The following is a 26,595-nucleotide window of genomic DNA, read 5'->3' as shown; positions in this document are numbered from 1 at the left end:
ATTTACGAACTACAGGTAGATCCTGTATATACATCTGTTTGCCCACTGCTGAAGCGTAGCCATTTGTCAGGAGAAACGCAGCTAAACTGAGCACCACCGGAGAACAGGAGATCAAGAAGAAAACCTTTTCCAAATGAAACAGCGGGGGGGAATTTTAGACAGAGGGAGCAGAATTATCTGGGTAACTCTCATTTTGAACTCGGAACACATTTTAAAAATGTACTTTTAGAGTGGGATGCTCAAAAGAGCTCAGCGTTGGCCAAACTTTGCTCCCACTGAAGTCATTGGTAACATTCCTATTGACGACAATGGAAGCAGAGCTAGATCAACGGTGAGCACTTGGGAAAATCCCTGCCTTGTTCTTTTACCTTGTAGGTTGTCTGTGTCTCCCAGAAGGCTTTCATTTCAAAGCCTCTCCCACATCTCCACTGCCAGTGGAGTGCTAAGCTGAGACTCAGAAAATTGGGTTCTATATTTCCATCTCTGCCACTGGCCTGCTAGGTGACCTTGGGCAAGTCATATCACCACTCTGGGACTTAATTTTGCCATCTGTAAAGTGGGGATACTGATACCGATGCCAGCAATGTAAAATGTGCACCAACAGACGCTGCCCTTTTCAACAAAAGGTCTCATTCTCCCCCCATTTTACACCAGACTTGTATTAGTGAAACTCTGCCACTGACCTCAGTAAAACTCCCCCTGATATGCAGTGCATTGAGAGTGAGAAGAGAGGCAGGTCCCAAGGGTTTAATGAAAACAAAATCAAAATGAATACAGCAAACCTAGTTTTGTGCATAGGAAAACATGGTGACTCATTAAATATATACCCATCTCATAGAGCTGGAAGGGACCCTGAAAGGTCATTGAGTCCAGCCCCCTTCTTTCACTAGCAGGACCAAGTACTGATTTTTGCCCCAGATCCCTAAGTGGCCCCCTCAAGGATTGAACTCACAACCCTGGGTTTAGCAGGCCAATGCTCAAACCACTGAGCTATCCTTCCCCCCTCATTATGAATTCATTAACTTGATGTCCTCCAGATATTCATAATTTATCATTTGAACTCTGTATCTCTAATCTGGCGTGTCTTTGGACTCTACCCGACCAAAAATGTCCTGGGATAAGCCAGCCCTAAAATACCAGGGATATTAAACTTCTTAATAGGAATCTTGCTGCGGAAGCCCATACAAATTCACACATCAAAATTGCTCCAAGGACAACTTCTGATGAGCTGAGCAGGAAGTACGGAGTTTATATAAAATAAGCCACAAAAACCTCCTTGCGTGAGGCCACAAGTCCTCATTTCTCAGTTGATATAAAGCCAGTAGCCATCACTGTGCATACAGTGAAAGTTATCCCAGTTTTAGACAGCAGTAATCGTTCTTAGGCTGTGCACTGGGGAATGGGCAGGTTTGGCAGCTCCTCTTCCAATGTCCTGCTTCCCTCCTCCTTCCCTTTCCAAATATGACCAAAATCAAGGGAGTCAGTGGCAGATAAAACAGACATCCACACAGTTCCTGATCTCATGATGGTAGCAGGGGATCTCCAAAACCTTTGTAAAAACCTACATTTTGTGACAATAAGTTTCAGCATGAATGTCGGATGCAGATTCAGCTCTGAACTGTGGGCAAAATGAACATTGAAGGGTTACCTGCATGCAATATTCCCTGGCTGACCTCAGGAATAGATTTGTATGAGAATGAAAGAGCACAGCAAAACTACAGCCCATGACCTTTTACAGCTCTTCTCCAGCTGAGCAGGTGAAGAACCTGCCCTAACATTACACTGATTGGGGCTGGGAGTCCTCTTGGTGGTGTTCAATGCCTTGATTGCTACAGAGAGTATGCGAGTCTGGCTAGGAGCGTTAGAGACTCTGGAGAGAAGGTAGAGCCTAACTGCATACTCCAAGGCTGCTGAAAGAGGGTCACTGCTCTCTAAGAATCACAATTAGCATCTCTGACTGCAGAGCCCAGAGGTTACACAAAGGTTCCCCAGGTCTATCAACTGGTCTATGAAACAAGCAAATGTACTTGCCAGCTCGTCTCGCAGACCCAGTGAAAATTAACAAAGAAAAGGCTGGATTTAAGCAATCCTCCCTCATGATTTGATCATTAGCACACCGGACAGGCTGCACCCATTGGGCTTGATTCCCCTTTGACACTAGAGTAAATGGAGTCATAACAGAGTAAAGCTGGTCGAGTCAGAAGCAGGACCACTCCTTTCTGCTAGTTAGAGATTTTGTTAGGTGACTTGCTTGTGGAAGGAAGGAGGGAGAAAACTCTTTTCAGTGACAGTCAATGCTCAGATGCAAAATTTTTGGGGCATGGCATGTTATTGAAAACTAACTTGCTGAGATTCGGATCCCTAAACCTTCTCACTAGAGTGAGACATGACCCCACAGCCATAGCTTCCAAAAGTTAGGATAAGTTATTTTTTTAAATTGATACAGTATCTAAAAACTGCAACCAGATATATTACATATACTCCATTGTTCTTTCTTATCAGGACTCATGTTAGGAAACTTGAGTGGAGCACAATCCCTGAAATAGGAATCCAGAGAAGAGAAGTGGATGATCAGGGAGTCACAAGGAGTTTCCTGTCCCCTGTGTTGTGGAGAGGATAATCTGGTCCCTGGTGTGTTCATATGACTAAATTATTCACTTATTTTGCAGCACGTGAGGGTTTGGTCCATCCTGCCAAATGCTACTGGCAATTCACGTTTCTGCTGGTACTGATCATAAAATGGCCATAGAGCCTGCAAGTGAGCAACTGAGGGATGGACCACACATATGCAGATGCATATTTCTGGACACTGAAAAGTAAACTCTGTAGAATATTACATAAAGAAAATGTTAGTAGCTTGTATAAATATTTGCACTTGTTGGGTATAACTCACGTGTAGGTCTTCTGCACAGTCTTCCACATGAATTATGAGCTCTTTTCTAACTTGTATAAATATTTCTCATCTCCTAACCATTATGTATTTGCCTACTGGATGTTCACATACACACAATAGAGGAAACTTGGCAGAAGGATCAGTTTGGCCCACCCCTGTTTTGAAGGGTATGTTTGATACATCCCTATATTCAAATCTTTGAAAAAAATCAAACACTTGTAGAGAAGCAAAATCTGAATGTTGCCGAGATAGCAGGTTCCAATAAGCTTCTTCATACCAAGGCAGGTCTATCAAGTTATATATAATTGGCTCTGTCTGGGCCTCCCTCAAGTCCCATTAGCTACAACTAATCAGGAAAGAGATCTTGGAGTCATCGTGGATAGTTCTCTGAAGACGTCCATGCAGTGTGCAGCGGCAGTCAAAAAAGCAAACAGAATGTTAGGAATCATTAAAAAAGGGATAGAGAATAAGCTGGAGAATATCTTATTGCCCTTATATAAATCCATTTATATATTGCCTACATTTTGAATACTGCCTACAGATGTGGTCTCCTCATCTCAAAAAAGATATACTGGCATTAGAAAAAGTTCAGAAAAGGGCAACTAAAATGATTAGGGGTTTGGAACGGGTCCCATATGAGGAGAGATTAAAGACGTTAGCACTTTTCAGCTTGGAAAAGAGGAGACTAAGGGGGGATATGATAGAGGTATATAAAATCATGAGTGGTGTGGAGAAAGTGAATAAGGAAAAGTTATTTACTTGTTCCCATAATACAATAACTAGGGGCCCCCAAATGAAATTAATGGGCAGCAGATTTAAAACAAATAAAAGGAAGTTCTTCTTCACACAGCACAGAGTCAACCTGTGGAACTCCTTACCTGAGGAGGTTGTGAAGGCTAGGACTATAACAGGGTTTAAAAGAGAACTAGATAATTTCATGGAGGTTAAGTCCATTAGGCCTTGTCTACACTACGAGAGTAGTTCGATTTTACTTGCATCGAATTTTTGTAATCGATATTGCAAAGTCGAACGTGTGTGTCCACACTAAGGACAGTAATTCGACTTTGTGCGTCCACACTAACGGTGATAGCGTCGACATTCGAAGCGGTGCACTGTGGTCAGCTATCCCACAGTTCCCGCAGTCCCCTCTGCCCATTGGAATTCTGGGTGTAGCCGGCAATGCCTTCTGGGTAACAAAATGAGTCGAGGGTGCTTTTGGGAAACTGTCGTCATCCGTCCATCACTCCCGCCCTCCCTCCCTGAAAGCGCCGGCGGGAAAACAGTTCGCGCGCTTTTCCAGTCATTGACAGCGCGGACGCCACTGTACTCCGAGCATGGAGCCCGCTGCGACCATCGCTGCAGTTGTGGCCGCTCTCAACGTCTCGCAGCTTATCATAAAGGTTTCCCTGAGGCAGATGCAGAAAAGTCAGGCAAGGAGGCTACGGCACCGCGGTGATGTCCTGAAGTCTGAGAGTAGCACAGACCTGTCAGAAAGCAGGCGACCCAGCGCCGAGGACATCACAGTGGCAATGGGTCATGTTGATGCCGTGGAACGGCGATTCTGGGCACGGGAAACAAGCACTGAGTGGTGGGACCGCATAGTGCTGCAGGTCTGGGATGAATCCCAGTGGCTGCGAAACTTTCGCATGCGGAAGGGAACTTTCCTGGAACTTTGTGAGTTGCTGTCCCCTGCCCTGAAGCGCAGTGACACCCGGTTGCGAGCTGCACTGAGTGTACAGAAGCGAGTGGCCATAGCCCTGTGGAAGCTTGCAACGCCAGACAGCTACCGGTCAGTCGCGAACCAGTTTGGGGTGGGCAAATCTACCGTGGGGGTTGTTGTGATGCAAGTAGCGAAGGCAATCGTTGATGTACTGCTGCCAAAGGTAGTGACCCTGGGAAACGTGGAGGCGATCATAGATGGCTTCGCAGCGATGGGATTCCCAAACTGCGGTGGGGCCATAGATGGAACTCACATCCCTATCCTGGCACCGGACCACCAGGCCACCCAGTACATTAACCGAAAGGGATACTTTTCCATTGTGCTGCAAGCACTGGTGGACCACAGGGGACGTTTTACCAACATCTACGTGGGATGGCCGGGCAAGGTTCATGACGCTCGTGTTTTCAGGAACTCTGGTCTGTTTAGACGGCTGCAACAAGGTATTTACTTCCCGGACCACAAAATAACTATTGGGGATGTGGAGATGCCTATAGTCATCCTCGGGGACCCAGCCTACCCGCTAATGCCCTGGCTCATGAAGCCCTATACTGGCGCCCTGGACACTGAAAAAGAACTCTTCAACTACCGGCTGAGCAAGTGCAGAATGGTGGTGGAGTGTGCTTTTGGCCGTCTCAAGGGGAGATGGAGAAGCTTACTGACTCGCTGTGATCTCAGCGAAACCAATATCCCCATTGTTATAGCAGCTTGCTGTGTGCTCCACAATCTCTGTGAGAGCAAGGGGGAGACCTTTATGGCGGGGTGGGAGGTTGAGGAAAATAGCCTGGCTGGTGATTACTCACAGCCAGACAGCCGGGCGATTAGAAGAGACCAGCGGGAAGCGCTGTGCATCCGGGAGGCTTTGAAAGCAAAGTTCCTGAGTGAGCAGGGTAACCTGTGATTTTATAGTTTGTGTACTGAGAAGCTAAACCTGCCCCCGTTTCTTTACCCAGGTAATGTTGACTATCCTATCCAGTTACATACCCCCTTCACCCCCCCTCCAACACACGTGTCGAAATAAAAATAGTTCTACTTTGTTAAAGCACACCGTTTTCTTTAATACTGTTTTAGCGGGAATTTTTTAAAACTGGGACGCAGACTGTGGTGCGGGGCGGGTCTAGTGTTGTGATGCGAATGCAGCTTCTAAACTCAAGGATTGACAGGCTCCGCTGCGGTGGGATGCTTGTTTCAACGGAGCCTGTCACCCCTCCTGATCGGGACTGTGTGTATGGGAGGTCTATTTGACTTTGTGGCAGGGGGAGGACGGTTACAGATCCCATGCTGTGTGGCTCTGTGATCCTGTCTAAGGACCGGCGCTTAAGATCTGTAACTGCCCTCCCCCGCCACAAAGTCACAGAGCAACCCACCCCCCCCAACATTACATCAAAACAACCTCCCAGACTAACCGGGGCAACTAGTCACTGCATCACTGCACTGTGTATGTGCCCTGCTGCTGTGCCTGCCCCCGACTATGTACCCTGCCAAAGGAGACTGTCCTGTCCAATTTCCAACCCCCTTTCCCCTCCTCCTCCAAAAGAACATGATTGAAACAGTAGTTAACAGAAACGAATTTTTTATTATCAACTACACATGGCATTGGGAGGTGAAACTTGGACGTGGGCTTGTGTCAGGCGGGAAGGAAAGAACTTTTCAAATTTTGGGAAATGAGAGCCTTCTGCTACTAGAGCTCTCTGCAGGGGTGGAGTGAGAGTTAGCAGGGACTCTGCCGCCTCTCCTTCTTTGCACTTTGGGTGAGGTGGGTATGGGACTTGGTGGCGGGGGAGGGCGGTTAGAGATGGACTGCAGCGGGGCTCTGTCCTCCTGCCTCCGTTCCTGCAGAACATCCACAAGGCGCCGGAGTGTGTCCGTTTGCTCCCTCAGTAGTCCAAGCAGCGTTAGAGTCGCCTGCTGGTCTTCCTGCCGCCACCTCTCCTCCCGATCCATGTTGGCTTGGTGCATTCGGGTCAAGTTCTCCCGCCACTGGGTCTGCTGTGCTGCCTGGGCTTGGGAAGAGGCCATAAGCTCAGAGAACATGTCCTCCCGTGTCCTCTTCTTCCTACGCCTAATCCGCGCTAGCCTCTGGGAGTGTGATTCCAGGCTAGGTTGTGAGACAGTCGCAGACGGGGCTGTGGAAATGGGAAAAAGGGAGTGAATTCCTCTGAAAGATAAATGTAGTTGTGAACAAAGAACATAGTCTTTCTCTGTGAACAAGACCATGCACAGCACCTTTCACATGCGCACTCAGCACAAGGTCGAATTCTCGGCCTTCGCATTCTGTGCCTGGGGTCTTGAACAGCACATTTGAGAAGCGAGGCAGCACAACGGAATTTCTGTTGCAGGCAGACATGGTAAGCCGTACACTTGTGGCAGTTTAAAACTTTTATATTACCACTGGCCTCATTTCACATTTAAATCAATGTCAGTCCCTGCTGCCAGCAATCCGGCAAGCGGGAACTCTGCCCCTGTCCCACCCCCTCGCGGCTGTCCCCGGGAACGATCCCTTTCGGCTGCCCCTCTCCCGCCTCCACCGCGTGGCTGCAAACCAGCGGTGACAGTTCTGTAAAGGAACGGGAAAGCAGTCCCAACACTAACATTCCCCTACCTAATTAAAAGCAGGTCACCATGGCCGACATCACCCTGATGAGGATCTCCGAGAGCGACAAAGAGAGAATGCTCCGGGAAAGCCTCCAAAGACCAGGGCCGTATGCCGCCCTGCTGTGCAGAGCAATGATCCCCGAGTACCTGATAATCTCGTGGCGCGGCAACGTGTCGTACTTCGGAGGACCCAATAAGGCCGCTCTCCCCAAGAACCTCATGCAACGGCTTTCAAGTTACCTCCAGGAGAGCTTCATCGAGATGTCCCAGGAGGATTACTGCTCTATCCCCGCACATATAGACCGCATTTTACTGTAGCTGCAGTAGCAGGGAATACACAGTAGAGCGGCTTGTGCAGGACAATCACTGAAAACCGGACATTGCTAGATTTCTTTTCAAAACTTGCACTGCCCCTTACTAAACCGTTAAGCGCCTAGGGCACACTAATCATGAACAACCCATTCTTTTAATTGTTAATATTCCTGTTTTGTTAAAAATAAATGTTTAGATGTTTACAACACTTACTGGCTGATCCTTCACCAGATTCTGTGTCCGGGGTAATGGCTGGGGACGCTTCGTAGGGGATCTCTGTAAGGGTGATGAAGAGATCCTGGCTGTCGGGGAAATCAGCGTTGTGAGAGCTGCCAACTGCCTCGCCCTCCTCATCTCCTTCCTCATCTTCCCCGTCCCCTAACATGTCTGAGGAACCGGCCGTGGACAGTATCCCATCCTCAGAGTCCACGGTCACTGGTGGGGTAGTGGTGGCGGCAGCACCGAGGATGGAATGCAGTGCCTCGTAGAAACGGGATGTCTGGGGATGGGATCCGGAGCGTCCGTTTGCCTCTTTGGTCTTCTGGTAGCCTTGTCTCAGCTCCTTGATTTTCACGCGGCACTGCGTTGCATCCCGGCTGTATCCTCTCTCTGCCATGTCTTTAGAGATCTTCTCGTAGATCTTTGCATTCCTTCTTTTGGATCGCAGCTCGGAAAGCACGGACTCATCGCCCCACACAGCGATGAGATCCAAGACTTCACGATCAGTCCATGCTGGGGCTCTCTTTCTATTCACAGACTGCATGGCCATCACTGCTGGAGAGCTCTGCATCGTTGCCAGTGCTGCTGTGCTCGCCACGATGTCCAGACAGGAAATGAGATTCAAACTGGCCAGACAGGAAAAGGAATTCAAATTCAAATTTTCCCGGGGCTTTTCCTGTGTGGCTGGTCAGAGCATCCGAGCTCGCACTGCTGTCCAGAGCGTCAACAGAGTGGTGCACTGTGGGATAGCTCCCGGAGCTATTAGCGTCGATTTCCATCCACACCTAGCCTAATTCGACATGGCCATGTCGAATTTAGCGCTACTCCCCTCGTCGGGGAGGAGTACAGAAGTCGAATTAAAGAGACCTCTATGTCGAACTAAATAGCATCGCAGTGTGGACGGGTGCAGGGTTAATTCGATTTAACGGCGCTAACTTCGACATAAACGCCTAGTGTAGACCAGGCCTTAATGGCTATTAGCCAGGATGGATAAGGAATGGTGTCCCTAGCCTCTGTTTGTCAGAGGTTGGTGATGGATAGCAGGAGAGAGATCACTTGATCATTACCTGTTAGGTTCACTCCCTCTGGGGCACCTGGCATTGGCTACTGTCGGTAGATAGGATACTGGGCTGGATGGTCTGACCCAGTATGGTCTGACCCAGTGTGGCCGTTCTTCAGTTGAGAACTTCCCTCCAAAAAAGGTGAGATTCCTTCCCATCTTTGAAACCATCAAAGAAATTGCTTCTGAATGAAGCATACAAGCAAATTCCCAGGGATCTGTGAAAGTGAAGTGCAAATACACCAGCACCTATAAAAATAGCATTGGAAAGTTGGTTTTATTCTGTTCATTCAAATGACCCCTCAAGTGGTGATCACTAAAACTATACTCCACTCCCTATCCCAGGGATAGCCACTGCAGAGGGACAAGATCCTGACTTCAGTTACCTCCAGGACACCTTGTTGACTTCACTGGGGTAAGAGAACTTAACACAGACATTTCACTTAACCTCAGGACAGTAAATACATTTAATTAGGCTAAGGTTGTGGAGACTTGATTCATGTTCATGGGAATAGTTCCAGGGAAGTCAATGAGAATACTCCTGTGAGGAAGTGCCCCCCGAAATGAGTGATGGCTCCACAATCTGGCCCTTTTCTAATAGGCCAGGTCGTCAAACAGTACCTTACCCCTCAAGTCGTTCTGCTGACATCTGTGGAACTGCTGAAGGAGTAGGTGAGGTACAGAAGCAGAATCTGGTCCTCTGATCTGTCAAACTGGCTGCTCTCCATCTATTGTAACAAAGGCTGTACAGGAACGCTGGTACTCGTCACAGCCTACCCAGAGTGATGATCACTTTGCTGCTCCAGCTGCATATGGCAGGCAGGGGTATTATTTCTATCGACAGTACTGAGGAGACCTCTTGTACAACACTGTATCTTTTCTGTTTCTGGGCACTCAAGAGCAGAAAGGAGGATCTTAAAGGGGAGCCACAATCATCTGCTAGAATGACAACCGAGATCAATGAACTAATTTATAAGGAAAGGCTAATTAAAACAATGGGGAAAACTGACTCTGCTATCACCAAATGGGAACTATTTTGCTATCTAATTTAGGCAAGGGTCAAATTCTCCACTCAGGGTACGCCTATACTGTGATAAATGACACAGCTGTGGCTGGCCTAGGTCAGTGGACTCAGGTTCATGGCTTTATTGCTGCGGGGCTATAAAATTGCAGTGTAGACATTCGGGGTTGGGCTGGAGACCAGGTTCTGAGACCCTGACCCTTGTGGAGTCTCAGAGCTCAGACTCCAACCTGAGCCTGAATGTCTACATTGCAATTTTTAGCCCTGTAGCCCGAGTCCTGCAAGCCTGTGTCATCTGACCTGGGCTCTGAGACTCAGGCCTGGTCTACGCTGGAGGGATTTGGGGGGGGGGGGGAAATCGATCTATGTTACGCAACTTCAGCTACATGAATAACGTAGCTGAAGTCAACGTACTTAGATCTACTTACCGTGGTGGCTTCACTGCGGTAAGTCGACGGCTGATGCTCTCCCGTCGACTCTGCATGCACCTCTCGCCCTGGTGGAGTACCGGAGTCGACGGGAGAGCACTTGGCAGTCGATTTATTGCATCTAGACCAGATGCCATAAATCAACTCCCGCTGGATCGATCGCTGCCCGTTGATCCAGCGGGTAATGTAGACAAGCCCTCAGCACCACGGGTTTTTTTATTGCAGTGTTGACATACTCTCACTTACTCTGGTGAAACCCCACTGAAGCCAATGGGCGTGCACGAGTGTAAACGAAAGCAGAACTTGAACCAAGCTATTTATATTGTCAGAGAATAACAAACCAACAGGAACTATAGTATGACAGTTCAAAATCAGAAACAAAGAGAAACTTTATGTAAAGGAGACCAAATGAACTGTGGAAGTTATCTTTGTTATTGCTTGCAAGCACAGGTTGACTCTGGGATCCTTGAATAAACTACGTGTTGACTGTCCGACTGGCACTGCAGTAAAAAATTCACACTGACAAACAAAACCTATGGCAAGCAAACAGCCGTTGGAGGAAATATGAAAATAAAACCCAATATTAGGAAGGAAAACATGCCAAGACAAATCGAAATCGCTATGAAATTGCTCAGGTGAAATGTGTTCAGTGTTAGACCTGGAGAAATCATCTGAAATTTAATTTTATTAGGAAGAGGTGTTAGTGTCACCATAAAGATGGAAAACAGTTTCCAGTAATAAACATGGATTTTCAACTCCAACACCCTCCTCATTTCTTTCAAACAAAATCAATCCACTTGAAAATTTCATGTCATATCTTATCCCAGGGTGCAATTTTCCTGGACATCTTGAGACAAACAGCACAAAAAAGTTTTGAAAGCCTGCCAGAGTACATACATGGCCTGTATGGGCAGACAGAATCCCTGTATGGTTTGCGCGTCTTTTTTAAAATCTAAGGGATTTCTCAGGCAAACAACTTTGTTAACTTCAAGTCAAGGTGGAAAGAATCTACCACTTATTTCAGCATATCCCCCTTTTAAAACAATGTTATAGTTTCCTCTATTGTCAAAACACAAAAATCCTGTAAATGTTAAAAAATCCTGAGAATTGCAAGCTAAGGCTTCACTTTACAAATAATCCCCAAACATGTGGAAGTATGCCAATGATTAGTTAACATTGTCAGCATTGCCAAACCCCAAGGTTCAAAAGTCATGAGTCAGGCCTCCAAAAAAATCATGAAATTGGCTTAAAAGTCACAAGATTTAAAATAATAAATAAAAAGAACCCAATTTTTGTTATTTGCAGTCTGGTTTTTGAGTCTTTAGGGTTCACATTTTCAAGCCTTTCTTTGTAAACATGAGGGATAGAAACTTTTCAAATGAAAGCTGAGATTCTGATCTCATCACATGACTCCAGGAGCTGGGGCTTTAAGAAAAAGCACAAAATATAACAAGAATCACAATGAAACTGCAAGAGTTGACACAACATGTACTCTGCCACAGTAGCAACATCAGCCTTCCCTCTGGCCTTTTAATTTTGGAGAAGACATGGATGTTCTACAATTTGCTGTGGAGTACTGAAAATGTGAATCACAGAGCACCAGTTTTGATATTTAACTTCATACATACATGTCTCTGATACCAAGACTGTTTTATTTCCACTTCAGTCTTTCCATGGGAGTGCTGTAATTTCATGGTCTTAGCATAGGAGCGTTTGTTTTGTTTTTTTTCTCCAGGGGCTTCTATTAATAGGTTGTAGTTTATTTTCTCGTGGTATCGGAGGGACCTAGATCTGTCACTATGAATGAGAGACTGAGAGAAGTAGAGACAAATGACAGTTCACTACGAATGAGAAATTAAAATAGTTTGAAAGGAATTATCTTAACTAGAGATAATCAGGACTTCTATCATCCTGTCTGGTTTGGGTTACATAGTTGAAAGAAAGGAATTAAGATGCTCAAAATGAGATACCATCCTATGCTACCATCATGTGAAGGTGATGGATGACATTATGGGATGCACCTGGCTTCCCTGTGTTTCATGTGCTTTGTAGGGAAAGTGGGTATAGCTTTCCAAAAAGATGGTGTGGTCATAGCCACATCTCTCACTTAGCAGGCTCCAGTCCAGAAGCAAAGAAACTGTAAGCAAGAATTATTTAAAACTCCATTTCCCTTATGCACATGGGAACACAACTGTTATTAGTGTTGATGTGTAGACATTACTCCTTGAAGGGACAATGTGACCTGGCAGGATGGGCTGGTGACACTTACTGGGACTTATTTGTGATATGTCATACTGATTCAGTAGCAACAACACAGGTCTGTTGGAACCTGTATGCATCAAGATGTGTGCCATTAGTTGTTCAGGTTTGCTTTCGTGGGTGCAGGGGTATTGTGTCTGAGACAAACTGGTCTCTGAAAGAGATACAAGTCCATTACGGACATGATCTCTATTACTTTGGCTGTGTTGTTGACATTTCTGATGATAATCAGAATCTGCATTTCCAAAACGAGGGAGGACACCATTTCAAAGCTGACAGAGGCACCCACAGGTACAGCAGATTTGATATGTTAGAACATGGCACCAACAATTTTTGTAAGAATTTACATGAAAGCCATGTGACTGCGTCTGTTGGTTACTTCTGATTAACAATGGAGATCAAAGATTATCCTCTAGGCTGCAGTTTAGCAAATTTTACATGTAAATTTAACCAACCCTTGCACAGAATTTATTGGCTCACCCCTGATCATGAGGACATGGACATAAACATGGATTTTCAACACCAACACCCTCCTCATTTCTTTCAAACAAGATCAATCCACCTGAAAATTTCATGTCATATCTTAATGAAAAAATTGTTTTACTCAGCCCAGGTGAGAGAATGGGTGTAATATTGCAAGGTTGCTCTCCTGGGAGTGAGGTACGTTCCCATTATCCACTCATCTACGCTCATACTGTCTGATTGTCTGCTGTATTATCTCCTGCCTTATCCTATCATAATCGTACAATAAGGCCGGTAGGGACCACCGGATCATCTATATGACCCCTGTATATCACAGGCCATCAGCAACACCCAGCGCCCGTACACTAAATCCAACAACCGCAATTACATAAAAAAATTACAGCCCACAGGACAAGAGGCCATTATATGCCACAGACAGAGAACAGGACGGACCAAGATGCACCACCGCCTAAAGTTCTCTGCAATGGCAGGGAAATGATTCAGTAAGAGATACCCCGAGAATCCAAGCCTTCCAGGGACCATAGGTATGTACTCTGGTTACTAGCCCATGGTGAAGCCTGTGCCACCATGTCTACAGTGCTATGGTCATCCATGCTACCTAGATTAAAATGAACACAGGTATGCCTACCCGTGCTATAATCGCCCTTTCACTTTGCAATGTAGACATACCCTGAGGCATAGTCCTAAGCAGGAAGCAATAAGGAGCCACGCTGCCACAGGAGCAGTTTGGGTGACTGTTCTTCAGGGAGCTCTCCCTTGTGCAGAGAGAGAGCACAGGCTGCACCATCCTTCCCCTGTTCGGGGCAATTCTGAAGCACTTTTTCTCGTGAGTGCTTTCCGCCCCCCACCCCCAGGAATTTCGATATTACAGATCACAGATCATTAGCTGATTCTTTTCTAGCCTTCATTATAGACCATGTTATTTTTGCAAACAGGGAAACTTATTTCAGAGTCATTTGTTAAATGTATTAAAGGGCTTCTATGTAGCATAGGACAAAAACCAGGCTACATCCCAAATGCTTCTGAGTTTGCAAAAATAATGCTGTTAGGAGTTTAGAACAGGGGCGGGCAAACTTTTTGGCCCGAGGGCCACATCAGGTTTCCGAAATTGCATGGAGGACTGCTTATGGGAGGTTGTGCCTCCCCAAATAGCTAGGCGTGGCCCGGTCCCTGCCCCCTATCCGACCCCCCCCTGCTTCTCACCCCTTGACTGTCTCCCCTCCCCCCCGGGATTCCTGCCCCATCCAACCCCCCCGTTCCCTGACAGCCCCCCCCCCGGGACCCCTGCCCCATCAACCCCCCTCCTTGTCCCCTGACTCCTGCTCCTGACTGCCCTCCGTCGTCCCATCCAACCCCTCCTCTCATTCCTGACTGCCCCCCGGGGATCCCAGCCCCATCCAACCACCCCTTCTCCCTGACTGACCCTGGACTCCTCACCCTGACTACCCCCCGCCGCCCCATCCAACCCCCCATCTCCTTCCAGACTGCCCCCCCAAGACCCCTGTCCCCATTCAAGCCCCCCCCCGTTCCCTGTCCTCTGACTGCCCCAACCCCTATCCACCCCCTGCACTCCCCTGCCCTCTATCCAACCCCCCCTGCTCCCTGCCCCCTTATCGCACTGCCTGGATCACTGGTGGCTGGCGGTGCTACAGCCGCACCGCCCGGCTGGAGCTACCGCACAGCACAGAGCACCAGGTCAGGCTGCGGCTCTGTGCGCTGCCCGGCAAGAGCTCGCAGCCCTGTCACCTAGAGCATTGTGCCACTGGTGCAGTGAACTGAGGCTGTGGGGGAGGGGGGACAGCAGGGGAAAGGCCGGGTGCTAGCCTCCTGGGCCAGGACCTCAGGGGCCAAGCAGGAGAGTCCCTTGGGCCGTAGTTTGCTCACCTCTGGTTTAGAGCATGCACCATAAAAAAAAAAAAAAATCTAGAAGAGGGTTAAATCTGAGATTTATCCAATTCTAATGGTCAGGCGATACAGTAACAAAAGGGGAGTGTTATAATCTGAGAGGAGCATTATAATCAGAGGAAAGGTGAATGTCCTGACTACTGTTGCTCTCTATGGACCAGATTCTCATCTGGTATAAACTGGGATAGCTCCATGGAGGTTAATGGAGCTCTGCCAAGATACACCGACGATCTGGCCCAATAATTTTTAGTATATGAAAGAACCATCCTCACCAAATAAAACCCAACCTCCTGTCCACAAACATCCAACTAAAAACAAAAACAGAACACCAAGCATCAGTCTAGCGCTGTAAGCGCCTTTGACATAAATGACAAGAAACCCTATCAACAGCCCCCTCACAAAACCCCTCTCTTGCTCCTCCTTCCCCAAAGTCTGAATAAAGAGATGCACATTGCAGCATCTAACAATTTGCTGATGCCACTGTCATGGATACTCAGACATGATAAAGGAGAGGAAAGGAATAGGTTATGAACCTGAGAGGAACAACTGGGGGAAATTGCTACAGAAAAAATGTCAGCTTGTACTCATGCTTTCTTTGTAATGGTAGTAAGCATGTGAAAAAATAGGTGAGAAACCAAGGGCAAAATGCTGGGAACAAAGCCTGTGATAACACAGTACTCCCATTTTGGCTGCCAATCACTCTGAAGGCTACAGAAATTTTTCCAGAGTAGCTTTAGCATTAGTGGAAGAAACATGTTTTTATGACAGCTGAGTCCTCTCCCTGATTCCCACTGCCCAGGGAGACCTTAATTCTATAAGGTGCTGAGCACTCTAGCCCCAAACCAGCAAAGCACGTATGCACATGCTTAACTTTAAGCATGGGAGTAGTCCCTTTGAAGTCTATTCCCCTGTTTCCTCAGGCTCTCTCCTGTACCCCACTACATCCCCCTGTACCTGTGGCCCATTTCCACATGCCTGCTTTTCATATTCACATCCCATTCCCCCTCATAGTGCTCGCCACCTTCCTCTAGACCCTTCAACCATAGATGTTAATAATAAAGCCGCAGAAACCTGACAGATTTTAGCCAGAAGCCAAATTAAAATATTTTCTATTAAAAATCTATTACACAAAACCAAACAAAAACACCATAAAAAATTCAAACACACAAAAACTAACATTATGGAAAATTTCACATCAAGAAAAACAGGAATTTATGCCCCTCTTTAAGCCCATTTAGAACAACCTGAACTTTAGAGCTGCAACCAGCAGCTCCCTAATAGACACAAATCATGAAATTGTGTCTAAGGGTACAAATAGAATGTGAGAAAACTCACTTTATTCTGCCATCCTCAATGCTAATGAAAGAATGGTTGAAGTGACCCCTAGCAAATAGCACAATACACTATGGGCCTGATCCAAAGCGCAGTGTAGTGAACAGAAAGACATTCTGTAACTGATTAACCCCAGTAGACCAGACGCAATACAACTTCGTTTATTTCAAATTCCAATTTTTCCACAGTTGTAGCAGTTCCTACAGACCATATGCTGAGTGCTCAAGGTTTGTTTAGGTGTTAGCTACCCTAGCTGCTGTACTATGGCCTCCTGCTGCAAAATGCGTCGTGTTTCCTGTGTGGCATTAAGTGCCCTTGATTTGTACTGCTGTGACTATATCTGTTTAGAAATTGATATAGTCAAAGCTGTACAACCCCTAGTTGGGAGGCAGTAATACCTGTACAATCAGTACGGATATAAGCACCTATAACTGCACTCACATTCGAGGGTTGTACCTCTTTAACTAGATCAGTTCCTAAACTGATACAGACATAGCAGTTCAAAAACTAGGTGTAAGATATTAGTGGCCAGTGCCAGATGCTTCAGAAGGAATGAACAGAACAGGGCAATTGATTGAGTGATCCATCCACTGTCATCCAGTCTCACCTTCTGGCAGTCAGAGATTTATGGATATCCAGAGCATGGGGTTGCATACCTGACCATCTTGGCTAATAGCCATTGATGGACCTATCCTCCATGAATGTACCTCTTTTCTGAGCACAGTTATACTTTAGCCTTCACTACATCCCCTGGCAAGGCGTTCCACAGGTTGACCGTACATTGTGTGTAGAAGTGCTTCCTTATGTTGGTCTTAAATCTGTCTATTAATTTCATTGGGTGACTCCTGGTTCTTGTGTTATGTGAAGGAGTAAATACCACTTCCTTATTCACTTTCTCCACATCATTCATTATTTCATATATCTCTATCATATCCCCCATTAGTGTTCTCTTTTCTAACCTGAACAGTCCCAGTCTTTCAAATCTCTCCTCATATGGAAGCTGTTCCGTACCCCTAATCATTTTTGTTATCCTTTTCTGTACCTTTTCCAATTCTAATATACCTTTTTTGAGGTGGGGTGACCAAAACGGGATGCAGTATTCAAGGTGTGGGTGTTCCATGGCTTTATTTTCTGTCTTAGAATCATAGAATATCAGGGTTGGAAGGGACCTCAGGAGGTCATCTAGGGTATGTCTACACTATGAAAGGTCGATGTTATAAGTCGATTTTTTAGAAATCAATTTTATACAGTCGATTGTGTATGTCCCCACTAAGCGCATTAAGTCAGTGGAGTGCGTCCACAGTACCGAAGCTAGTGTCGACTTTTGGAGCGTTGCACTGTGGGTAGCGATCCCACAGTTCCCGCAGACTCTGCCGCCCATTGGAATTCTGGGTTGAGCTCCCAATAGCTGATGGGGCAAAAACATTGTTGCGGATGGTTTTGGGTGCATGTCATCAGGCCTCCCTCCCTCTGTGAAAGCAACGGCAAACAATCGTTTCTCGCCTTTTTTTCTGGGTTACCCATGCTCAGTTCACCATCACTGTATGTCTCCTGGGTGCTGCTGGCAGAAGCAGTACTGCATTGCTATACAGCAGCAGCTCCTTGCCTACGCGGCAGCAGATGGTGCAGTACTACTGCTAGTCATTGTCATTGTCTCCTGGGTGCTCCTAGCCGACCTCCGTGAGTCAGGGGTGCCTGGGCAGACCTGGGTGCTCCTGGCAGACCTCAGTGAGGTCGGTCGGGGCGCCTGGACATAAATGGGAGTGATTCCAGGTCATTCTCTTCTTTAAGTTTCGTCTCATGGAGATTCAATCCTGCCTGGAATATCATGCGAGCTGGAGGCTTCTGCCTCAGGCTGCTCTCCCAACCGGCAGCACTGCGTGGTCACACCTACCCCAGTCTACTCCTTGCTCCCATGGCTCATGAAGCCTGGACAGTAGTAAGGAGCAGTTCAACTATAGGGTGAGCAATTGCATAATGGTGGTAGAATGTGCACCATGAACCTGGTGCAGTTTACTGACTTGGTTAGACCTCAGCGAAACCAATATTCCCATCGTTATTACTGCTTGCTGTATGCTCCACAATATCTGTGAGAGTAAGGGGGAGACATTTATGGCGGGGTGGGAGGTTGAGGCAAATTGCCTGGGCGCTGATTACGCGCAGCTAGACACCAGGGCGATTAGAAGAGCACAGCAGGGCGCGTTGCGCAACAGAGCAGCTTTGAAAACCAGTTTCATGACTGTCCAGGCTACGGTGTGAAAGTTTTGTTTGTTTCTCCTCGATGAAAACCCACCCCCTTGGTTGACTCTACTTCCCTGTAAGCCAACTGCCCTCCTCTCCCCCTTTGATCACCGCTTGCAGAGGCAATAAAGTCATTGTTGTTTCAAATTCATGCATTCTTTATTAATTCTTCACACAAATGGGGGGATAACTGCCAAGGTAGCCCAGGAGGGGTGGGGGAGGAGGGAAGTACTGGGTGGGGTGGGGGAGGACAAGGCCATACTGCACTTCAAAACGTATTGAATGCCAACTTTCTGTTGCTTGGGCAGTCCTCTGGGGTGGAGTGGAGTTCTGATAGCACGGATTCCTCTCCCCATACAGCAATCAGCTCCAGTACCTCCCATTTGGTCCATGCTGGAGCTCTTTTGCGATTCTGGGACTCCATGGTCACCTCTGCTGATGAGATCTGCACTGTCACCTCTGAGCTTGCCATGCTGGCCAAACAGGAAATGAAATTCAAAAGTTCGTGGGGCTTTTCCTGTCTACCTGGCCAGTACATCTGAGTTGAGAGTGCTGTCCAGAGCGGTCACAATGGAGCACTCTGGGATAGCTCCCGGAGGCCAATACCATTGAATTGCGTCCACACTACCCAAATTCGACCCAGCAAGGTCGATTTCAGCGCTAAGCCTCTCGTCGGGGAGGAGTACAGAAATCGATTTTAAGAACCCTTTAAGTCGACAAAAATGGCTTCGTTGTGTGGACGGGTGCAGGGTTAAATCAATCTAACGCTGCTAAATTTGACCTAAACTTGTAGTGTAGACCAGGGCCTAGTCCAACCCCCTGCTCAAAGCAGGACCAATCCCCAGACAGATTTTTTCCCCAGATCCCTAAATGGGCCCCTCAAGGACTGAATTCACAACTCTGGGTTTAGCAGGCCAATGCTCAAACCACTGAGCTATCTATCCCTTTCCTAACGGTTCTAACATTGTTAGCTTTTTTGACTGCCACTACACATTGAGCAGATATTTTCAGAGAACTATTCACAATGACTCTAAGATCTCTTTCTTGAATGGCAACAGCTAATTTAGACCCAATCATTTTGTATATATAGTTGGGATTATATTTTCCAATGTGTATTACTTTGCATTTATCAACATTGAATTTCATCTTCCATTTTGTTGCCTAGTCACTCAGTTTTGTGAGATCCCTTTGGAACTCTACACAGTCAACTTTGGACTTAACTATCTTGAGTAATTTTGTATCATCTGAAAACTTTCCCACCTATTTACCCCCTTTCCAGAAGGGGTAAATGAAGTCTTCTTAACTGATTTGAATTTAAAAGGAAGTGTAACTTCTGCCTTAATACTGTATCTTCCAGCAAATTCCAATCTGTTCACTGTGTGCTATACCAATTTTCTTTATGCCAGTGGAATACAAACAACAGTCCCTTGCAGCTCTAGCTCATATTCTCACAGTCCTCCTGAGAACTTCCTTGCTATTCAGCAGTTCTCTGATATATACCTTTTGGGTGCAGGTAATCTGGGCCAAAGTTCACTCTTTTTTTTTTTTTTTTTAAACTCTGGCAGCTTGTTTTACTATAACAAATAAAATTCTCCACGGGTTAAAATCAGTTTCTCTTCACTTTGCAGCATCTTCATATATTGCACTTGATTACAGATGACTGTACCAGTCTCAGACTCAGGTTTCTATGTATCAGGCTACAAACTTGTGCTCCATCTTGCAAAAGGATTCATCTTTGCAGACCGTTATACCCATGGAGTCTCCCGCATTGAAGTTAATGGGATTCCATGTGCTGGTGAAGGTCCATGTCAGCAGACCCCTTTGCAGGACTGGGGCCTAAGGCTGTGAAATGCTTGCAATGAAATCTGAAAACTTTGAAATTAGAGGAGTTTGTATTTCATTTTAAGTTTACAAAAATGTTCCGATTTTGCAAAAGTTTAACATTTTCCTTTGGTCCATTTTCCACTCAAAACCCCTGCATTCCCTCATCTCTGTTTCACCCCCGTGTGCTCCCATGCTGGCAGGAGGTAGTGTCAGAAAATGCAATGCCTTTCTAGTAAAGCTCTGCCTGTGGCCCCCCTGCGGAATGCTTGAGCCAGACAAGGAGGAGAAAAAAAATGCGACTCGGGACGACATATTCAGTGAGATCCTGCAAGGCAGTGCTGTATCAGACTTGAACAGAGGCCCTGGAGGGTGAATATATCAGACTGTAAGAAGAAGGAAAGAGCAGCTAGGAGAAAAGCCCAGGACTCCCTCTCCTTTTCCTGCTGGGAGATGCACCAGGACAAAATGGACCTTCTCTGGCAGAAAATACAGATCTTGCAAACCCTTGTGGATCTAGAAGTTCAACAAGCATGGACTCACCTTCCTTTGCAGTCAGCAGAGAACTCTGTTTTAGCATCCCCCCCCATTCAATGTGGCATCAGGGGCCGCACTCCTATCCCTACTGCTCCATGCTGGGGGACAGTATGGACACAGCTTCACATACACTGACCTAAGAGAGCCACGGTTGCTATATGTGTAGCCAAAATTGACTGAAATGGACATGAATGCTCTGTGTTTAATGTTGTTCCTTTAAATTTATTTCAGAAGTTTTTATTATATTTGTTTTTTAATTGTACATAGTTTCTAAGCATTGATTTTGGTACACAATCAAAATCTATTTTGGGGAACATAATTTATCATTATTATTTCACAACATATGATACAGAATACTTAGCACCTATTGAAAGCACCCGCTACGTATTACTGTGCAGGGCAACAGAATTCATGGAAACAGTGACAAACATGGAGTACAGCTACCATCACCAAATTAATAGGAGCATCAACAGTATTATATTCCTAAATGTACCCCAAGCACCACACAATTCCTAACACCCCCCAAAAACTTAAGGGGCAGATAGAATGCAGTCCACCACGCTGCATTCTGGGGCTGACTGTTAAAGTGCTCGGCCTCCCTCAGCTGCATAGCTCCATGTTGAGCTCTTCTAATAGCTCTTTGGTCTGGCCTTTCAATCTCAGACAGCTGCTCCACCTCTGCCCTCCACCCCAGCAGCAACTTTCCCCCCTTTGCCTGCCATATCATGGAGGGCACAGCAGGCAGCCATAACTATTGGGATATTTTTCTCACAGAAATCCAATCTTGTGAGTAAGCAATGCCAGCATCCCTTCAATCTACCAAAAGCACATTCAACTGTCTTTCTGCACCTACTAACGTGGTAGTTGAATTTTCCTGGGTGCTGACGAGGTGGCCAGTGTATGGTTTCACAAGCCAGGGGAGCAATGGGTAGGCTGTGTCTCCCAAGATCACTACAGGCATTACAATATCACCAAAGATAATCTACCAGTTGGGAAAGAATGTCCCTGGTTGCAGCTTCCTGAACAGTCCTGTGTTCTTAGAGAGGCGAACTACATGCACCTTCCCTGACCAGCCACCACTGATGTCTGTGAAGCATCCCCAGTGACCACCAACACTTGCTTAAACATAGAAAAATAGCCCTTTCTGTTGATGTACTCTGTGGCAAGGTGGGTTAGTACCAAAATAGGGATACACCAGCCAAATACTGCCCCACCGCAATTTGTGAACCTCATTGCTGCACATGCATCCACTATGTCCTGCACGTTACTGAGAGACTCAGTCCTGTGTAGCAGAAGACAATTAATGGCCCTGCACACTTGCATGACAACTGCCTCTGCTGTGGATCTTCCAATTCCAAAATGTGTTGCCGCTGACCAGTAGCAATTTGGCATTGGAAGCTTCCATAGTGTGATCACCACTCACTTCTCCACTGTCATTGCAGCTCTCATTCTGGTGTCCCGGTGTGGAAGGACTGGGGAGAGCTCAGCACACAGATCCTGGAATATGGCCTTTTGCATCCAAAAGTTCTGCAGCCACTGGTCATCATCCCAAACCTGCATTACGAGATTATATCCCCAGTCAATGCTCGTTTCTCAGGTCCAGAAGTGGAGCTCCATCATCTGCAGCTGCTCCATGACCTTGACCAACAACTTTGAATTGGTTTTTATCTATGTCCCTGTAGCAGGGTGGACACCTGCTCCTGCCTGGAAGGGCCTGAGATAGCCCAGGGAGCAGGCAGCTGATTGGGGGGGGAAGTGGCTGTAGCTGGGGCCACGCCCCAAACAGCCTCAGCAGGCCCTATAAAGGCAGGGAGCCAAGAGCTCAGGCCAGAGTCTCTCTCTGCCTTCAGAGGGAGAAGGGCCTGGCTGCAGTGAGCTAGAAGCAGAGTACTGAAGTGGAGCAGGGCTGGGGACAGGCTGAGGAGCTGGGGAGCTCCAGTCTGGAAAGCCCCAGGCTGCGGCCTAGTATTATGCCAAGGAGTACTGGGGATTGCAGGGGGCAGCCCAGGGATAGTCCAAGGCAGCAGGTCCAAACCCCCCTTGCCAGTGATGAGTGGCCTATACTGCAGTCTGCCCCAGGGAGCGGGGGCTAGTTGCTGACTGGCAGTGGCCTAGTACTGAGGCAAGGTGGGGATAGCGGGTGGGGGTTCCCCAGGGAGGGGAGACCCAGATATGTGGGGTATTGCCAGGGGGCAGCATCCCAGTAATAGGGGCACCGGGTCCTGGGAGGGACACAGGAGCCAGAAGTAGGGACAAGGCGGATCACCGGCCTGCAGAGGGCGCTCCAGACCCTGGACGAGCTGATTCCCCGAAGCAACCAGTAGGGGGCGCCGCAGGCATGAGTCCGGACCTCTACAGTCCCACAGCAATCTGTCCTCCATGAAATCGTCACGTTCCCTGCTGCTGTTCTTCCTGTGGCGCGTTGCACACTGGGAAACCTACCCATGGTGCACCGTACTGTGCATCAACACAAGCATTCCTGCTGAGTATGCGCAACGCTGGTGCAAGGAGCCAAATATGCATGCGCATGAGTATCATAGTAACGGTGGCAGCTTTATGCGGACATAACTTGTGTCAAAGCAGTTCATTTTTTTATCTGAAGGAGTGCACACACACTACAATTTACAACCATTATCCTAATGCAGAAGAATTACCCCAAATGGTGTGCAGAGGAGAAGGATGCAGTCTAGTCAGCCATTACAATAATGGAGATTCACAAAAGTGTGTGATTAACTCAAGAAAGCAGATCTGTGATCATGATGTCACCATATTTACCCTAGCCTGCTGGCTAGAAGAAACATAGCTAATGTTGAGAAGCTTGCAGCCCAAACAGTTAAACACCTTCCTTCTTCTTGCCTGCCAGCTAGGAAGTTGTTTCCTGTTGCTTCACATTTTCATTGTGCTTTGCTGCTATCTGTCAGTGACAATGGACACAGTACAAAGTACAATATAATCTCAGTAAACTGCCTACTCCTCAACACTATGCCTGAAAACAAGAGAAAAAAATACAGTAAGCTAAAGCCACTTGCCATCTGATGTATTGTTGCTCTGCGGGAAACCAAATGGTTGCAGGTCAGAAGCCTTCAGTGCTGGGAGATAAAAATCAAAGCAATTCGCTGGCATCCTTACACCCCTGGTAAATGCTCTTTAGAGGGCACGGAGTCCAAAGTGTACATCTCACTAAACATCAGGGCAAAACCTGCTCGCTTGAGTCACACCAGTTTACTATCCAACTGCAGGGGGAGTATTCACTTAAGGCAAGATCTGACCTGCATATCTCAGCCTCTTTTCTTTCTGTTTATGTTGATAATATTTCCTTTATTTGCTCTGTTTAGAACATGTTGGGTTCAGTCCCATCAACATCTTCACGTAAGATATTTTTCTCTATCTTTGGCATTTCTGCCTATTTGAAAACTGACTGCACAGAGCATAAGAGCTAGGTATTATTGAGTATTATTATTTTTTTATTATTACATCTGAATGGAGCCACTAAGATGTCAGAGACAAATGCAAGGTTCTAAACAAGATGAGACAGTGTAAAGTTCTTCCTGTCTGCGAGGCCCGTACTGTACTGGTGGAAATGATGTATGTCTGTTGCAATAATAAATGAAGGCATAATAGTTACCAAGCTATACATTCACAAGAGCATCTTTCACCCCAGAATGGCACCAAAGCACTTGTTTCTGAACCAAAGCTAATGGGAGTCTTTTCATTCATTTCAGTGGGCTTTGGGTCAGGGCCTAACAATATACAATGTGGCAGAGCCCTGTCTGAGCCTGAAGGCAATAGCGAATCTACCACTGACTCCCAAAAAGGGGACACTTTAGACAAATGCAGCCATGAAAATCCCTACCCTTACAAAACGTGCCATTGCATCTTCAGTATCCACACAGAGCTGACAGGGTACTGGTTTCAAAGGTCTCTGAAAGACCTTACGCTGACTTTGCCCACATGTCAGCCCTGAGAAAATAAGACTGATTGGATGAAACAAACTGGTCAGATCCTTCTCTTAAAATAAAAAAAAAAAAAAAAAGAATTGAATACTGTACCGGTAAAAGATGCTGGATTGGCAGCCCTAGGGCAGCCCTTTAGTTATGCAGAGAACAATTACAATATAGGCAGTGGCAATGAAACTTCCCCCACCCACGTGCCTCAATGGGTCATCCAGAGGGACTAGAAAATAGTTCTTTCTCCATACACATTCAATCCTTGGCCTCTCTGCTGATGAACACAGGTACTAATGATTGTGCCAGTCTGCGCTATGAAAATATGTACACTAGCAACTGGGCCTACAATTCATTACATATACTCCATCCAAAAGGCATCAGATGGTAATGAACTTCAATCACCACCTGTAATGGATTTGGACTCGTGACCTAGGTCTAGAAGACTATATATCCCATTAACAACCACCTAAGCCATCCCCTCTCCTTCTGGTTACTTTCTTCTTCTAATTATCTGTTTATTTAAAATAAATATGTTTATGTTTTAGACTAAATTTGCCTCTATTTTTTCATCCTCAGTGAAGCGAGTATGATGATGGTGACCAGGTCATGTTTATTCACAGTTTATTCACTTGAGTATTAGATCAAAGCAATTGCAAAATGTGTAAGTGTTTTGGATGCTTACACTTCATAAAATTAATGGAAGGTTACTTGTATTGTTTTAGCTTTTTTATTCCTGTCGCAATGTAATAGCAAACATTTACATGGTAAATACTCTTGCAATTAAAATTACCTATCAAAGAAATCTTGTGAAATGTTAACGAAGGACTTAAGGACGTTAACGGAAAATGCTCATTTCACACCAAGTGGCCATTATGTATATATTCAAAAGTCTAAGTGCCTTCCTCATGCATCATCATCAAAGGGAAAACCTATGTGGGTAGAGAGACTGTCACCTTGTCTTCTGTGAGAAGAAGATATAAATATGGATTCAAAGAAGGATCCTTTATCTCTGGACTGTTTGGATTGTAACAAGGCAGAATACCCGAATGAGAAGACAGAGATCCCCAGAGTTATTCTGCGTAGCCCTGAGAGACTTTGGGGAATCTGGCAGATTACTACATCTCTGCTACCATTTGATATTATAGACTGTAACTCACCTGTACATATATTTTACCTGCTTAACCTCTCAATAACTCTCATTCTTTTTTTTAGCTATTAAATCTTGAGTTAGTTTACTATAGAACTGGCTTCCAGCACTGTCTTTTGTGCAAGGCCTGGAGTACCAGTTGATCCAGGGTAAGTGACTGGTCTCCTGGGAGTGGGAGAAACCGGATGTGGTATGATTTTGGGTTTAAGTGACCTTTTATCATAAAGTTCAGTTTGTCTGGGTGACAAGATAGACTGGAGAGTCTAAGGGGAATGCCTGTGACTCCATGGTAAGACTGGTGTAGTGATCCAGGAGTTCACCTATGTTACTGGCTTGGTGAAATCTAATAATAGAACATACCCCCAGAATGGGATGTCTGCCCTGAGGTAAGCACTTTCAGTTGTGAGCCACTCCAGACAGCGTGACAGTAAGTGAAGGCAGTGAATTGCCTCTTGCTTTGTGCAACACGTGTCTTAAATCTACTTATCATCTAGGCTTGGCTGATCATTACATTCTCTTTTATCACCTATCTGCTGATAAATTCTCAAAATAGCTACAGTTAGATAAATTCTTGAGCACAGGCTACGACTTGGGAATTCACCTCTGCACAGACACAAAGTGAAACCAGAAGTACCTCAGTCACAGAGAAAAAACATTAAAAAAAAATAGGCATGCCAA

General features: G+C 46.2%; 2 protein-coding genes across 2 annotated transcripts in view; both read right to left on the bottom strand.

Annotated features, from left to right (window-relative positions):
• The window catches only part of GPRIN3 (GPRIN family member 3), a 74,484-nt gene that overhangs the window by 9,686 nt on the left and 38,203 nt on the right, over positions 1–26,595 (bottom strand). The gene's annotated exons all lie outside the window — the stretch shown is intronic.
• On the bottom strand, positions 6,167–8,451 carry LOC135983561 (uncharacterized). The gene is made up of 2 exons (XM_065596119.1): positions 7,731–8,451; positions 6,167–6,736 (listed from the first exon to the last, which is right to left on the bottom strand). The coding sequence occupies exons 1-2, from the start codon at positions 8,305–8,307 to the stop codon at positions 6,261–6,263; spliced, it is 1,053 nt and encodes a 350-aa protein (XP_065452191.1). The 5' UTR covers positions 8,308–8,451; the 3' UTR covers positions 6,167–6,260.

Source organism: Chrysemys picta, chromosome 5, assembly GCF_011386835.1.
Source record: "Chrysemys picta bellii isolate R12L10 chromosome 5, ASM1138683v2, whole genome shotgun sequence".
Taxonomy (NCBI): Eukaryota; Metazoa; Chordata; order Testudines; family Emydidae; genus Chrysemys; species Chrysemys picta.
This window is presented reverse-complemented; position numbering and strand designations above follow the sequence as displayed.

What these genes read in the sequence shown, in the direction of transcription:
- LOC135983561 (XM_065596119.1), bottom strand. Translation starts at nt 8,307, where the DNA reads ATGCAGAGCTCTCCAGCAGTGATGGCCATGCAGTCTGTGAATAGAAAG. An exon ending in ATCTGGTGAAGGATCAGCCA is followed by an intron (nt 6,737 to 7,730) that starts GTAAGTGTTGTA and finishes CCATTTCCACAG; the next exon opens with CCCCGTCTGCGACTGTCTCA.